This window comes from Sylvia atricapilla, chromosome 4 (assembly GCF_009819655.1).
Source record: "Sylvia atricapilla isolate bSylAtr1 chromosome 4, bSylAtr1.pri, whole genome shotgun sequence".
NCBI classification, from domain to species: domain Eukaryota; kingdom Metazoa; phylum Chordata; class Aves; order Passeriformes; family Sylviidae; genus Sylvia; species Sylvia atricapilla.
In genome coordinates this window covers 6,759,106-6,776,129 of record NC_089143.1, presented here as the reverse complement: position 1 = coordinate 6,776,129, position 17,024 = coordinate 6,759,106, and the positions used below count along the sequence as shown (strand labels likewise).

Below are 17,024 nucleotides of genomic sequence, written 5' to 3'. Positions count from 1 at the left end.
AGCCCACAAAGATAAGCAGTCCATTGCAGCTGTTTGAGGTTAATGCCACTATAGCTTTCCTCTTGCACCCTTTTTTCTAGCCATAATTTCATAAAGTGCACAGAGACATATATATAACTATTCACTCTGTACCTACTGCAGCTGAAGGGGGTATTTCGTTTCCTGATTTTATCAAGTATGTGGACTTCACTTAAGCTGTGATGTGCCTGAGCACGTGGTTGAACTCCTTGTCTCTGAGTGAAGAAAACAAGTTCCAACTTTCCAGATACAAATGACTCACAGGAAGCTGTGTAAGTTCATCGGATTTTTTTAGCCTTTTTGTAACATCTTCTGCCAAAGAGGAATGTACAGCCTATTTTCAGTGTAAGAAAGCACTACGAAACACTTTGTAAGGTCAACTGTTTTTCCTCCTGGAGACTTCTTCCCCTCTTACTAAAGAAGCAACTGATTACCTCAAATCTCTCCCTCTTTTTTTTTTTTTTGACAGGTCACCCCTAAATTCAATGTATTCAATTTCTGCTTCAATTAAAAGTAAATTCTTTAGCCTGCTTGTATGGAATGCACAATAGTAATGGCTAACAAAGATTAGCTCATTAAACTGCACATAATTACTACAAAACAGCTGCTTTTAAAGACCTTCAAAAGAACAGTCCTCCCATTAGCTGTGCTCATTTTTCCTTTGATACGCATAAATGTAGTGCTAATACATCTTAGATTCACAAACTGCCTTTTCTCATACCTGTATCACAGTAACTCATGTAGAGCCACACAATTAGCTAATCAGCCTTTTGCAAAGTATGGGAACAAAGTTAGGAAAAAAGGAGACAAGGAATTTTATACATCAGTATATTTATTACAGAAAAATAACTGAAAGTAAAGAATAACCAAAATTACATTTAAAGCAAAGTTCAGAAGCTAAGCTGTAATCCCAAGAGGTAACACTGACCACAAGAACAACCTCTGAGGGTCCTCTGTGCCACACATCCTTCTCCTTGGTGTCACCTGGGTGTAATGTAATCTTTCCTCAGATAACCCAGGCACGACTCACCTTGGTGCAGCTTCTGGCTGCAGAAGACAGATGAAGGGGAAGTAGCTCAGACATGTCACCACGTGAGTTTTGGTGGCTATCACCACAAGTACACCCATGACAATTACATGATTTTCACAAAGGAGGTCACCTTCTCTGTGGTTGTGTAACTCCTCTCCCTGGAGCCCCTGTGGAAGGCTCTCCAAGGCTCACCTGCCTGCACACGGCAGCAGCTGTGACACAGCCCTGCTGTGTATCCCTGACTCCAACCCAAAGTGCTGGGGGAAAGTACTACAGAAAAGTAACAAATGTAAAACTGAAGCCCCTGTTGAGACAGGGGTTCTTAGTAGCTCAAGAATTCAAGAGGCTAAACACCAAGTAGAAAAGTATAAAATCTTACAGTAAAAAACAGGGAGGCTAGTCAGTCTAAGCCTTCCCCTTCTGCCTGGTGGCTGCTTGGCTAGGAAAGGCCATCCAAGTGCTTTACCAGGGAACTGAGTCTAATCACTCTGTCAAATCCAGAATGTCTTTTGTGTTTATTAACCAATTATTAGTTACATTATAGTTTTCCACTATATATATTGCTTACAGAATTTCTTTGTGTCCAGGTAAAGATGCCCACAGAAGCTGATTCAAAAGAGGGGCACTAACTATAGGCATAATATAAAAGCAAACAGAAAAAGCCCACAGAAGACAGTCTTCATCAACTGACAGCAAAGCCCAAACTTAGCAGTAGCTGTGCATTTATTTCCATGTGAAAGCCATCACTGTGCTTAAGGGAAGTGCCTGCTTTTGATTTCCTGAGATGTTTCATGGAAGATTGTATGTCCTGCCGTTGGTAGAGACCATGTGCCATCTAGGTTTGGGTTTTTTCAGCATCTGGTGGCCTCAGATTTTGTGCAACCATAAACTGTTCCAAAATATTGCGTGTTCTTGTTCACACACTTTTGGTATCCCTGGCAAAGCTGACCTTTGTGTAAAACTGGCTTATGGGAAGTTGGTTTAGCACAGTAATTGCAGTCTGACAATACCCTGAATTTGGTACTCTTAAAGTACTCCCTAACCAAGGGGTCAGCTCAGAGACTGAACAACTGCTTCACCAAACCATTTGCACCAATGTGCAAACCACTTCACAGCATTCCCAGAAGGACTAGCTTGGAGGAGACCTTCAAGATCATCGAGTCCAACCCGTTCCCTAACATCTCAACTAACCATTTAAACAGCCTCATGCCCTTTCTGTCTACAGACAAACATTTCAACATAAACCACTTTGTCTGTTACACAAAGTATTTCCAGCATCTAAATACACTAGACAAATATAATTTTTTGGCATTAAGAGCTAAATTGCATAGAAAAGAAGAAAATAAACCAACATGTGCTGGGAAGAGAGGCGTGTATTTCCAAAAATTGCATTTTGAAAAAGTGGTATTCAGTACAAACAGAACCAAGTAACGATATGCAACTATTTCAAATAAGTGAACTTATACCAAATCTAAGAAAGAGTATCACAAAAATCATTATTTCTAGTCTACAGGAAAGTGCCTTGAAAGAAGATAGTCCATAAAGCTTTTATCATGTTCACCACACCTGTAAACAGAATAAAAGAACCTGTTATTTATGTGAGAGCCACCTTGCTTTCAATGCGAAATGTGGAGCTTCTTGGTGACTTCTCTGAGAACATTCCAGAGTCCCTGAGGATAAAAGACATTATCTTTGGACTCCTAAACATGAATACAATTTTATCTTGGTGGTTTTCCTAGGCACTGCCAGAGCTTGCACCATATGCTTCACATGGATGGTAGCAAGATGTGCTCAGCAGGGGCCTGCACACTTTTAGAGCACAAACACTAAATTAAGAATTTTTATTGAAACATAGAAGAGGTTTAACAATACAGAAAACAACACAATGCTCACAGTACTTCTTTCCCTAAGTTTCATCTGTCCATCAAAATTGATTTATGGCAAGTTCAAAATATCACACTGGCCCAAATATAATGGCTTTTTGACTGCAGCAATTCAAACTTGAAAGAAATACACATACCTTACACTCGTTTTCAAACTAAGTTTCTGACTAAGCTTTCAAGTCCTTTTAAAAACCAAACAAGAAGATCTAAGTTGCTGGTAAAATGTGCAGCAATCAAGGTCTTTGATGAACATGTGAGCTGGAAGAGGGAAAGGTTCCACAACAGAAATTTTGGGACCCATTACTGGAAAAAAACAAGAAGAGGAGCCTGTGGCATCCTGTGTTGTTCCCCTCAAAAATCTGCAAGGCTCCCTTGTATTTGAAACAATCTAGAATTTATTTAAAAGCTAATTGGTACTCGCACACCAGAAAAAATACTGTCAGCAGACAGAGGAAGGCTGGAAAATAAAATGTGTTTGGATTGAAGGTTCAGCAAACTGCAGCTCTGACAAACAGCAGAGGTAAATCCCACAATAAATATTTGATTCCCCTACACAGGCAACTGCTAGTAAGTGACCATTCTCAGTTAAATATGCTTTGGGGTCCTTATTTGAAATAAGTGAACCTACATAAGTATTTATTTAAGACAAAATCTTCAAAAGCAGTTAATCAGTATCACAAGAGTTTAACTAAGCTCATAGGTGCTAATGGATTTAGAGTGTTATTTATTCAGAGTTATCTAAGTCTGTCTCACTCCCTCCTTCATGCTGGCACTAGCAAGAAACCCTTCAGAAAGTTTTGAGGGATTTTTTACCCCTCATACCAAACTAGGGCAGAGAGCTGGTCTGGAGGGCCAGCTCACTTCACTATCTCTATAGCTGGCCCAAGGGATGCACTGCTTCTTTTGGCACAACCCCATTAGGTGAGCCTAAGCCAAAGTGCATTTTCTGCTAGTGTCTGAGCACTTGCAGCACTTGATAAAAAATGCTGAACCAGTGGCAAAGTTGATTAAAATCAGGACTTTATTCTAATGGCTTCTTTAAGGACTCTGAAAATTCTTTTCAATCCTCACTCTCACAATGTATTGTTGCATAGTAAAAGTCCATTGAAATCTCTCTTCTGGGCAAGTAAAGAGGTTCTGATAGGATATTCCTCCTTATAGACTGACTGTGGGCATGAGCTTTAGAGTAAGAAAGGGACCATTACCAATATCCTTTTCTAAATTCCTACATAATATATACTAGACTCAATCCAACAATTTCTGCACCAGACTTCTGTTCTTAGCTGCGCAAACTCCCATGGCAGGGTTTCAAACAGGCCCTCTGCTCTCCCCTCTTGCAGGCAGCCAAGCTATTTGCAAACACTTTCACACATTCTCCTGCCTGTGAGAAATGTAGGCCAGCTTACCACAAGCAGAAAAGTGTGAAAGCATTCTTAAAAAACCCAGCTGCTGGCCCATTTTTCATAGAGTGCGAGTCCTTTTAAACACTATCCTATCTTCTACCCTGTAAACCCTCCTTTTTCACAGAGGGAACTTCCCCCTTTCTGGGGTGAGAACACCACACGAGCCATGTCCCCTGCCCCACCACAGCAGACTGCCCTTGCACCACTATTACTCTTCCCCACTAAGGCTCTACCCAAATCCTAGTACTGAATGCAAAAAACCCACACCCAGCTGTGTCTGCTTTTAGTTCTCAATATTTCAATGCACTTCTAAATATCAACATAATCCATCATTGTTTTATTCTTAAGTAAAACAAGGTGAAAGTTGAAAGAAGTTGTATTTGTTTTAATACAAGCAGTCAATCCAAATTAACTCCACTTAGGTCAACCAGCAATACTCAGCTACAGCCAAAGAAAAAATTCCTCAGAGATGGGGGATTTAAAATTATCATTAAAGGCATGTAATGTAAAAATTAAGACACAAAATTAATAAGAAATTACAGACACAGAATATTTCCTTGAGTAATGATTGGATTTTAATCTATTATTAAAATCTGTGGTTTTTGCTACATTGCTCAAAAGAAGAATACCATTCAACATGGAAAATAACATGAGATTAAAAAATAAAATTACAAGGTTGCCTACCTGGGACTAAGGTGCTGAAGGAATTGAACCTTCTTTCTCATTCGATCCCAATTTTGCTTTACATTCTTTGCAAACATGATGACAATGCCTACAATATTGACAATATTGAAAGCAAATAAAACATTGTAGAATTTTGCTGGATTTATTCTAATACAACCATATAGCATGATGGCTAAGGTTCTTGAAGAAGTATTGCCTATATTCCCAAATGTTTTTAATATGGAATATAAACTGTAAAATATGACATCTAAATCTCTCAGCCAATGATGCCCATTAAGTAGTATTAAGTACTGCTTCTAGCAATTGACAAAATATAACAGCAGCAAGAGACAGTGCTTACCATTGTACCTATGAGCAAACCCAGCTAGGAATAAGGTGTACAACATTTTGTGTAATACCAAGTATATACTTCCTTATGTGGGGGAAGAATACAAGAAGAGAAAATAGATGGACAACAAAGAAGCTTCCCATTATCAGTCAGGTATTTTTCTAGGCACAAAAGCTCACGTGTTTTGTGACTGAAAGGTTTACACTTTATTGAGTATAAAGCCATACTGAGAATGGAGAGTGCAAGAGGCAACTGAAGGGGGAGATGGGAAGGAAGTCAGAGTTTGATGGGATGTGAAGGAGTCCTTTATATGAAGTTGAGAAAACAATGACTAAAACATGGAGGTGCCAGGTGACAGAAGTCAACCATTGAGATCTTATGGTTAGAGGAGCAAGGTGGAAAAAGCACCCCCTCAATTTGTGCCCTTCATGGTTTGGTATGACAGCATGAGGTTGGGCAAAGCCATAGAGGAGAGGGAGTTTGGAATATGGGTTGAGACTGACATTGTTGTTAGAACATGAGAACATTAAAAAAAAAAAATCTGTAGCATTTTTGGCCTGAGGTATGTTCCAAAGGAAGACTCAAAGAAGTGATAGCATGGACAATCTTAGCAGTATGACAGTAGACAAAAAGAGAATGAGTAACCGTTGTCATATCACACCTAGAATAATTTCATTTAAATCTTGGATATCCTAGTAACAGGTATTACAATGAGCTTAATTTGCATTTTCTGAAGAATGTGTAGCAGTTTCTAATACTACAATATATAGCCCAAGACCATGATTAGCACTTCAGGATCTAATCAAAGAATATAAATTCATAGTTCTGCTTCATATAATTTTTTGTGTGTTTTAGACTATTTTCACCTAGACTTAATTTAAATAAGCACACACCTTTTTCGTTGTGGACCAAATGGTGTAATGCCACTTTTCTCAAACTTTTTTTGGCATTCTCCCACGTATGACAGCTTTCCAATGGCAAACCCCAAGATACCAGCAACTACAGAGACAAAACATTGTTAATACAACAGCTTAAATCAGGAGAGTGCTATTAGCTCCATTTTAATCTTATAACAAATAGTGTACCACATCTTCTCAGAACACATCACAAATGTGTGAAGTTACACAGAGTTTACAGGGATGAATTCAGTAAATAATGAAAACTGGTTACCTATCATGAGAGAGAGAGAAACTGGTCCAAAATAACTGATACAGTAAAAAGATAAAATATTCCTGTGTACAGGAAAAGGATATAATATTAAGAGGAATCGATTATATAAAGTAAAATTAATTCACAATGTCAGCACTAATTGTTCTTGCCTTTGATTGCACACCATGATTTACTTCTAATGATCACACTTTTAACACGAACTTCTCCGGCCTTCTAAGAAGCTAGAACATCAGCTTGCCATACTGTGGCTTTCACCCACTAGGGTCAGAATATAAGCTGCTACTGAAAATATTTACATTAGAAGAATCTTGTTTCATACATTTATTTTTAAACACATCAGAAATATGATTTCCTAATCTGCTGGGGTAACATATAAATTCCAAAAAAAGAAGATTTTTGGAAAGAAATTCAGAGAGATGCATCTAAGGTCTGCCTGTATATTGCCTGGAAAGAACCTTTTCTTTCCTTCTAGAATTGGGTATAACTTACGTGCCATCTTGGGGTATGGACCAAATCTTGGGCTTGCTGAGAAAACACCTGCAATAAAAGGAAATAGTCAGAAAGCTTATTCATTTGAGGAACTTATCAGCACTCAAAACCACGGCACTAATTTTCCTACAGCTATTGCATTTCTTAAGGTGAGGATGAAATCACTAACTCAGATTTCAGTATACATTAGGGCACTTTTATTCCACTAGTTCTTAGTGCATGTGTTTTGGGGCAGTTATAGAAGGAAGAGAATCTGGACTTTGAAGAATTCAGCTCAGGCAGGAGTTCAGAGTGCAAACCAACACGAAAGCAGCAGGTCTGCCACTGGTGACACCTGCAGCACTGCAGAGGAAGTGATGGTGGCTTATGTTTCAGCACAAACCAACCCTGCATATAAAAAGGCAAAATTAAATCTCTTACACAGGAACCAGCTCCTTGTGCTGTGATAAGTAGGATGAAACTGCTCTTTGGTAGCTTTCTGAGCTACCAGTGATTGATTAAAGCCGTACCAGTGGTATCTAGCTTTCTCCTACTGGAGAGGAAAAATCACACATTTTGGCCTTTAAGAGGAGAACACAGTGTGCTAAACAAGAAAAGCAAAATATTATCTTTAGCTTTTCCACCACATTCCCCCAGTGAATCTCAGGAGGCGAAACCAGTATTTCTCTGAGAACTATGTGTCTGGCAGAGGAATGCCATGCTGTGGAGGAGGGCTCCACATAGCAAGACTACCATGGCAAAGGGAAGTGAACACTGGCTGCACTGTTACATGCATTCAGACAGTAATAATGAGGCTTAGAAGCTCCAGCATATTCTAGAGGCAGGGTACTGTGTGCAGCCATCAGAACAAAGTATTTAGACAGAGGAGTATTCAGCCTATGCATAGCACCAGAGCCTTTGCCCACTGTGATCTATGCAATTTTATATTGGGTGTCTTGGAGGAAGGGAGGAACAAAATGTTGTTTGTTTCTAATCACTGCCTTCCAACTGCTGACACACAGTAATGATTATTTAATAAGGGCATTTGTTATTTCACAGCTGATCAGAAACATCCAAGTACAATGAACAGAAACTGAGAAGAGTACCTGGTGCCACCTGGCACCATGTTACCTACAGAGACAGCCTCAGTGCCCTTCCTATCACTGCTCACCCTGTAATCCTTCTCTGTTACACTCTTTACTTTTTCCCTCCCTGTCTCCCTGCGAGCTCATAGGTCAAGGATGGAATAGGGAACCCACATCAGCCTCTTGTGAATATAGCTTAGCAGATTCAGGGTAGATGCCCCTCACTCTTTCCCCCAAACACCAACCTCAACCTTACACATAGTCAAGACCCCCAGCAGGGAAACTGAAGGTGCCATGTGTAGAACCAGGCTCATCCACCACATAAACAGAATACAACTTTCTTTTGTGTTAGCCTGCAGACGGAGAGCCATCTCTACAGAAAGCTGTCTGTCTCCTCCCTTTGGCAGTACTCCTTGTCCCTTTGCACCAAAGCTGTAGTCATATTGATACACTGCAAAAACATTTGCCAGCATTTTCAAATAAAACACCAGTTAGAACCACAGCACCCAATTCTAATGGCCCTGCTCGGGTTGTACAATGCTCTGCCCCAGTGAAGACTCTGCTCTGTCATCATGATGACAAAATCCAGCCACCAGCCTTTGGATTTGTGAATTCTCTTTTCGGTTCACCTTCCTGCAAAAGGATGATTATGGCAATGCACACATAATAATCAAATCACCATAGCAGTGATGGTAATGAGCGAGAAGAATATTCATCTTGCAAAACAGCACTTCATTGGTGTATTTTTTTATCTTTACCTTTTGAGATTAGCCCCTGGGTGACAAGCATGCTCCCAAGAGATAAAGGAAGAGCTGAGAAAATGAAAAGGAGAATAGCTGGTATCAGCCAAAATTTGTTATGTATTTGGTAAATACTCTCTTATACATTAAATGTTTTCTGTTTCTAACATTAAACACACTATTTCTAAACATTAACTTTGCCTACTATCTTAATCACCTATTACATCTGCTCATTCAGATTATGTTCTCCTCAAAGCAAAGATGTCCTCACACAGTGCCAGACAGCAGTCAAGTTATAACATCTGGAGCTAATGCAATATGTATATACATTTATTAAATAATAGTTTCCACAATCTGAATATCTCCTCTAACTACGGCAACACTTGTAATGACAGCAGTTCCAATGAAACTGCTGAAATCCTTTTCAATCTTCTCCATTAAGGAAACATGTAATTTAGATACAAACTGAGAGGTACTAAGTGAAGACACTAAAACACCAAGCACTAACCTTTTAGATGTCCTAACATACGAAGAATTTCACAAATCAAAGACACATAGCCATGTCTGCCTTCCATTGAAAGACAAGGATAAGTATGTAACTAAGTAAAACATTCCTAAGGTGGTTCTAACAATGGACTTCAAGAATAGAACCAATTCTACAACTGCTGAAATTCATATTAAACAAGACCTCAATTCAACCACCCTTACCTACAAGAGTTATGCAAATAATTCAATTAAACCTTTAAGAATATAAAGCTTAACATGACAGAGTTAACCAACAACAGTAATCCAACAAAAATGCATTTTGCAGACAGTTTTGCATATATACATCAAGAAGTCATTCTCTGTGGTAAGTCTGGTAAGAATGACTTTGGATCACTTACCTCTGTACCAGAAACTTTCCCGTTTGCATTCTCTACGGATCTTTGCAAACTCTTTGTCATGAATTTGGGAGATAGGACAAAAGAACATAGGCTGAAAGCATAAACCTGGATTAGTTTATTGAATTTAATTCCACAGGAAGAAGAAAAAATCAATTAAAGAAGATAAATTCTTTTAAAAAACCCCAAATAAAATACAAAAAACTTCCAAGCAAAACCTCTTATTCTGTTGTTAGCAGTGTGATGAAATCTTAATACCCCAATACAGAAACAGAAAGAACTACACAGGTTTTAAGTTTAAACCACCCATCTTGTTGGTCTTTACTTTCCTAAAATTGCTCAGCTGCTGCTTACCCCAGAAGCATATGGCTTTATATCTGTTAGTCATTTCATTCTCATGAGCTACATTATGTCTCCCAGAAAGAAATGACAGGAAATAAAGGCAGAGTGGCAGTCTTCAAAAATCAAGTTCTGCTCTGTACAGAAGTCAACTGAAGTTTCAGTAAGAACAGATTTTGCAAGTATTTAGAAGAGGGTCAATGTAAACTCTGTCAGATTCCCCACTAGCACTTTCTCTCTGAGCAATTTAAATACATCCATGGCATTAAGTGAATTCAACCATACTGGCTTCACCCCAATATAAATCAGGCCTCACACAGACTTCTTTAAGGCAGCTCTTTTTTCCACCCATTGTGATTGTGAGGGAAAAGCGACAGTATTGCCCCTCACATTCTACTATCCAGGGTATTGACATGTTCACTTAAGAAGATTATTTTTCTTCCTTTAAGAAAAGACCCAGTGTTTTAGCTGGGTCTAAATGACCTTGAAGTGTCATTACCAATGACATTTGAAGTCATTGTCATTATCAGACATCTGAGATAGATGGGTGTACTGGTTTTGACTGGAGAAGAGTTTATTTTCTCCACAGTAACTGATACGGTGCTAGGTTTTTGATTTATGACCAAACCAGTCTTCACAATACAGGGATATTTAATTACTGCTGAGTCAATCTTACACAGAGTCAAGGCCTTTTCTCTTTCTAGGCTGCCCCACCAGCAATCAGCTGGGGGTGTAGAAGAATTTGGTAGGGGACACAGCTGAGACAGCTGATCCCACCTGATCCAAGGGATATTCCAATTCCATGCCCTGACATTGTGTTCAGCAAAAAAAAGCCAAGGGAAAGGAGTTGTCATTAAGTTAAAATTAATTGAAATTTTAACAGTTTTCTGTAAAAACACAACATCCAAACGTATGCATTCTTGAAAGAAAAAACAGATATCATACAACAAGCAATGCCTTGGAAAAAATAGTACATTAATCTATTACAGAATTCTATCTCCTTTTATGCCTGACTGATGCATGATTTTACAGCCATAAGAAGGAAATGTATTTATTTGCCATAGCCACATATTTCCCATTATAGGTAATTAACATCTCAGCCATTCTTCAAGCACTTCTCCCACAGAAGTTAATGGCGTGCTGCTTGGGCGAACAATACAGAATTGGCTCCACTCCAGACCATAAAGAACCACATCAAACTGGTTTCAGGGCAAGGTCATAGCAAATACAGTAAAATACAAACAGGCTGACTGAAGGATAAGGAAATTACTGTCAGAGCCCCAAGTGCACTAACAGGCTTTGCAACCTTTCTGCCTCTATACACACCCTGCCAGGTGTTTAGTTGCTTGGGCTCAGAGTCAGCTCTATCATGACACAGTTGTGTAACACCGAGTTAGACTGCTGTGAATACAGAAAAACTCGGAGAAAGCAGCAAGAAGTTCTGCCCAGGGCAAAGGCTCCTGCCCCTCAGCTTAGGAGCTGTATATAAGCTCAGGCCCTTGCCTTAACTGTTGCAGGTATACCATGGAGATCCTTACCTTGCCTTGCTAAGCTGATCACCTGGCTTAGCTGAATCCTGGCAATCACTGAACTGACTGTAGTCTGACCCTGGTTAACATCACTGGATCTGCTCTCCTCCTCTTTCTGTGGTACTGTGCTCCATGTATCCGAGGCCCCAGCCCCTGCCACCCTGCTGTCACTTGAGTCCCTTTCTTGCAGATCAGCCCAATACTGCTGCCCTCTGGTAGGGACTGGTCAGCAAAAAGTCATATCACATTTAAGTTCCTCAATTTCTCCATCAGAGGAGAATGTTCATCTTCAGCAGACCTGTGGACCAGATTCTTGTGCTGTATTGTCCCCTTTTCCCCTCCTGAACATGTGCATCCAGAACCTGATGGGGACAGGTTGTACTGGACTTGTACTCAGACACCATGGCTATGCCAGCTTGTAACTCAGGACATAAATCACAGCCTTAAGATACACAACTCCTAGCCCTCTGAGCACAGTGAACCAGGAAAAATAACACACTGTCCTTTCCTCTCTTCATCTATATTCTTAAGCTAACAGACACCTATTTCTCTCTTCAATAAGAACAACTGAGACACAATCCCAGTTATTAATTAGCTACAGCAAATATAAGAGAGGAAACCCAGCTTACCCATCCAGGTTGCTTAACTGGAGGTGTCTGACTTCCCTGTTGGACTGTTTCAGAAGACATTGTCTCTTTCCGTGTAGTCTCCTCCTGCTCCTGTTCAGCAGAAGCAATGCGCTTTATGCTTGGCTACCTCTCTTTCTGCAAGGTACAAAGGTAAAAAGTCAAGATATCTTACTGATACTCCTAAGTCCAATGTTCACCTAGAAAGAAAAATGAGCAGGTAGAAAGGAGTGTCCAGCCCAACTGATACACACTTTAGAGCACAGTTTAACACTTATCAGCAACACAGAGTTGCGTGTTACTTAGACAGATAAGTCACAAACTGCAATTAAATGCTGAATCATGACCTAGCACAGTATGCTCAATCATAAAGAAATGAAAATAGATATGAACAAGTAATCAAAAACCTTTCTAACTTTAAAGTATTGCAGGTCCAAGAAATAGCCTCTTTAGTGTGCTGTCCAGAATTACTGCACTGCCTCTACCCTCACTGCCAGCATCTGAAGCCTGGATTCCATGGGACCCACCAGGCATGCCTATCACAAACCACATCTGTATCTCCAAAACCCCAATTCGGTTACAAACATCCTTTTAAAACAATAACACAAAAGAAAAAATAGATTCCAAAGAGTTTTAGAGTTGCAATCTTCCATGCTTGAGAGCTGGGCTGCCAGGGAAAAGCAAAAAAGGAAACTCAGTTATTTCTAGAGTAATTCAAACATCTCGACTGCAATTTTTAGCTAGCACTTTGCTGCATGGTCTGGCACTTTATTGACAAAGAGGGCATTTCTGCTTTTCCAAAAGTACCCTCTGAGAACAGTGGCACTGAGCAAGGCCAAAGTGACTGTGAAGGGCAGAGTGAAATAGAAAAGATATCCAACAATTTATCGACCTAAACTTTTTTTGGCATTCATAATATTACTGTATAAACCACCTCCTGCACTTAATCTGGGGTCAGTTACACAGCTATGAAGTTCAAGCAATGTCTGCTTCACATACACTAGATATTCAGACAGCATGTATTTTAAGTAATAGAAGCAATATAATCTCGTCTTCCCTTAGTAAAAAAATTAAATAAAGCACTGCATTCACACCAGTCTGCACTTTATTCTCAGACACTCACAAAAATGACAATGATCACTGTGTCTTTGAAAAAACCTAAGTTTGAAAGCCCTTCATGGAAGGGAATGAAATCTTGAAGTCAGAGAACAAGTCTAAAAAACCCTCCGGAAAGGAGATATGATCAAATAAAATGTGATTGAAAAAACCCAGAAAATTTGGAAATGGCGTGAGTACAAACAAATGGACTGAGATGAAATGAGGGGCAGTGAAAAGGACCAAAGCTCACCAAAAGTTATACCAATTAAAATCCTGAAATCAGGGAAGAAGGTAACTGAGTGAGGTAAAGAGTTTTTCTCCTCTAGAAAACTGAGTGAGGTAAAAAGATTTTCTCCTCTAGAGAAAAACTAAAGAAATTAAATGTTAAAAAACACAGGAAAAAAATCCAAAACCAAGTGAAAACAGTAAAAGTGAATGGGATGACAAGAAGTGCAGGGAAATGGATCAAAGCTTGCCCAATTAATACTCATGGAAACAGCAAGATTTCATTCCCATATGAGGAAAGCTCATAGCTTTACACCATCTTCCTCACTCTGAAAGCAATTTAATTTTCTTGTCACTTAATGCAAAAAAAGGACATATAAATATGAGAAAGATGCAAAAAAACTTTAAAGAGGTTTGTGTCAATCAAAAATGAATCAAAATTTCTTATTTTTATCTGCTTATTCTTATCTACTCATAAAGCCTACTTGTGCAGACGGCTGCATAAAAATAATCACTGGAAACAGTTTCTAGCTGCTGCAACAGATTTAAAGTGCTTGTCTTTTTCATGATGACAAAGCAGCTGAGTCACAGGAGGAAAATCAATAAATTAAAATGAAAGGAAGAGAATGGGTATAAATTAAGATTATAAAGATTTGCTGTTTGCCATTGGCCTCCTATACTGCCCTAAGTACACTTTTCTCCTGAATTATAAGTTATTCAGCTATGTTACTGCTTCAACATAATGAAGAAACCCAAAAATATTTAGCCCTTTAAGCAGCCTCATGGTACATCTCCCACTTGCGATGAAAGCTGAAAGTTATACTGGCAAAGGTGAAACAAAGAGAGTTGATGTCATCAGAATATTATGTAACTGAATTATTAATATTCATACCTAGCAGACATGCTGCCTCCTCTCTGAGGAATGTAGAAGTGTTCCAATATTTTAAGACCCTGTGACTTGGAAAGACAACTGTCATTCCAAAAAATAACTTTATTTCCATTAGCTGACTGGAGAAATGTAACTTTGTTGTAATTTTCTGCTTTCTCAACCTTACACATAATTCTTAGTGAAACAATTAAGTGTACATTCTGGGAAGAATTCCCCAATTATATTAATCTGTTTAAATGAAATATCTATATAAGACAAGGTTAAATAAATGCGGTTTGCAAGAATCAAATATTCAAAACACTTACTCATCTTGCCTAAGAAATGTTCTGGACAATTTATTCATTTACAGAAGAAAATACTAATATTAGGTGCCTGAAAAAACCTCATGGTTTGAATACCTCTAATGGGTGATAAAGTAGTAGTATGGAAGAAGATAGGCAAGTTCTTCAAATATGAGAGCTCTCGACTTCATATACTGTGTTTTCAACAAAAGGTCTCCTTCTGAATAGGAATGGTGACCCCATACTTTCTAGAATTACTTCGGGGAAGAAAGGGGGAGCCAACATTACACGTATTAATTACAACATTACATGTATTAACTGCTCCACGCAGCGGGCTGTGATGCCCAGGGCAGGCACCACTCATCGAAGATTTCACAGAGGCACTTCAAGGACCATTGTCAGGAAGGAGGAAGATGACAATTTCACATCTGTCTGAACCGGCCCTCTGTTTTAAACTCAGAGTCTTATTTCAGAGGTGAGTCTAGAGAGTAGCTGCCCTAGGTAGTCAATGCAAAGGTCCCTACCAACACCCTGACAGGGAAGGGCTGGGAGACGCCCCGCGCTTGTTCAGCCCTGCAGCAGCTGCCACCCAGGGCAGGGCACGCCCGGCCAGAACAGAAGATTTCCTGCACGGAATCACAGAACCGATTAGGCTGGAAAAGGCCTCAAAGATCACCGAGTCCAACCTGTGACCGAACACAACCTCGTCAACTGAACCACGGCCCTAAGCGCCACGTCCGCTCCGTCACCTCCCCCCCGGGCACTCCATTCCAATGTCTAATCGCCTTCCTGTGAAGAAATTCTTCCTCATGTTCAGCTAGGACCTCCTCTGGCACAGCTTGACGCTGTCCGCTTGTTCGGTCATCAGTCGTCTGAGGCCAATTCACACCTCAGCCTCCTTCCAGGTGTCTGTAGAGGGCCGTAAGGTCTCCCCGAGCCTCCTTTTCCCCAGGCTAGACACACCCAGCTCCCTCAGCCGCACCTAACGGGACTAATACGCCAGACCCCTTCAGCAGCTCCTCGCCCTTCTCTGGACACCCTCAAGCACCTCCGTGTGCCTGCTGAAGTGACGGGGCCCGTCGGGCTGTGGCAGCACACTGCCCACAGCAGCCGCCTGCGCCGGGCCGGCTGCTGAGAGCCGCGCCCCGACCCCCGCCCGCCCTCGCCGTGACGGAGACGGGCAAACCCGGCCCCGCGGAGCCCCTCGGCGGGGAGAGGAGGAGTCTGACACTCACAGCCCCCAGCTGCGCTTACCTTCGGTGGGCCGCCGGAGGAAACGGAACGGGCTGGGCTGGGCCGGCCGGCCCCGGAAACCCAGGCGGGGGTCAGTGGCTGGGCGGGGGCCGCTCCGCCCGCCCCAGCTGCCGGCCTCCATCGCCGCCTGCCGGCCGCCGGCCCGTGCTGCCCGCCCCGCTCCCCTCAGGGCCCGTTCCCCTGACGGCACGGCCCCGCTCCCCTCACGGCCCCGCTTCGCTCACGGCCCCGTTCCCCTCAGGGCACGGCCCCGCTCCCCTCACGGCCCCGTTCCCCTCAGGGCACGGCCCCGTTCCCCTCACGGCCCCGTTCCCCTCACGGCCCCGTTCCCTTCACGCCCCGCTCCGCTCACGGCCCGTCCCCTCAGGGCCCCGCTCCCCTCAGGGCCCCGCTCCCCTCAGGGCCCCGCTCCCCTCAGGGCCCCGCTCCCCTCAGGGCCCCGCTCCCCTCAGGGCCCCGCTCCCCTCAGGGCCCCGCTCCCCTCACGGCCCCGTTCCCCTCACGGCCCGTCCCCTGACGGCCCCGCTCCCCTCACGGCCCCGCTGTCCTCAGGGCCCCGTTCCCCTCACGGCCCCGTCCCCTCACGGCCCGGTCCCTCGCCCCCTGTGGGCTGGTCCCCTACAAGAGCAGCAAGCACGCCGAGAAAATTCCGTGGTCTCGGATTTCCCCGCTGGAATTCAGAAGGTTTTTTTTAGCAAGGGTATGTGTTAATGAAGGTAACGGAATCGCAGAGTCGTTAGGGTTGGAAGGGCCCGCTGGAGGTCGTCTGGTCCAACCTCGCCTGCCAAGGCAGGATCGTCTGGTGACAGGTGACACAGAAACTCGTCCAGGTGGGTTTGGGTTGTCTAAAGAAAGGGAGACTCCGTGCCCTCCCTGGGCAGGCTGTTCAGTGGTCTGCCACCCTCAGTGGAAATATCTTCTTTAAGTTGAGGTTGAACTTCTTGTGTTATTTATGGCCACTGCTCCATGTGGCCATATTATTTGGGCACCACCAAAAAGGGTCCGGCACCATCCTCTGACACCCGCCTTTGAGATATTTATATGCACTCATGAGACCCCTTCCCAGTCCTCTCTAAACAGGCTCCTGCAGTCT

The 17,024-nt window shown here is 42.0% G+C and overlaps 1 protein-coding gene across 3 annotated transcripts; it reads right to left on the bottom strand.

Moving 5' to 3' along the window:
* Window positions 1-1,539: 1,539 nt before the first annotated feature.
* Window positions 1,540-16,001, bottom strand: OCIAD2 (OCIA domain containing 2). 3 transcript variants are annotated; one of them, XM_066317014.1, is made up of 8 exons: window positions 15,932-16,000; window positions 12,188-12,322; window positions 9,694-9,784; window positions 8,828-8,881; window positions 7,006-7,053; window positions 6,240-6,345; window positions 5,019-5,106; window positions 1,540-2,614 (listed from the first exon to the last, which is right to left on the bottom strand). In XM_066317014.1, exons 2-7 carry the CDS (start codon window positions 12,245-12,247, stop codon window positions 5,025-5,027), a joined length of 441 nt encoding a protein of 146 aa, XP_066173111.1. In that variant the 5' UTR covers window positions 12,248-12,322; window positions 15,932-16,000; the 3' UTR covers window positions 1,540-2,614; window positions 5,019-5,024. The 3 variants fall into 3 exon arrangements, with proteins under 3 accessions (XP_066173111.1, XP_066173112.1, XP_066173113.1); XM_066317015.1 differs by lacking the exon at window positions 15,932-16,000 and adding an exon at window positions 15,567-15,676; XM_066317016.1 differs by lacking the exon at window positions 1,540-2,614 and adding an exon at window positions 2,625-2,718 and having other exon boundaries at window positions 15,932-16,001.
* Window positions 16,002-17,024: the final 1,023 nt, after the last annotated feature.

What these genes read in the sequence shown, in the direction of transcription:
- OCIAD2 (XM_066317016.1), bottom strand. Translation starts at nt 12,247, where the DNA reads ATGTCTTCTGAAACAGTCCAACAGGGAAGTCAGACACCTCCAGTTAAG. An exon ending in GGAAAGTTTCTGGTACAGAG is followed by an intron (nt 8,882 to 9,693) that starts GTAAGTGATCCA and finishes TCATTTTCTCAG; the next exon opens with CTCTTCCTTTATCTCTTGGG. An exon ending in TCCATACCCCAAGATGGCAC is followed by an intron (nt 6,346 to 7,005) that starts GTAAGTTATACC and finishes TTGTCTCTGTAG; the next exon opens with TTGCTGGTATCTTGGGGTTT.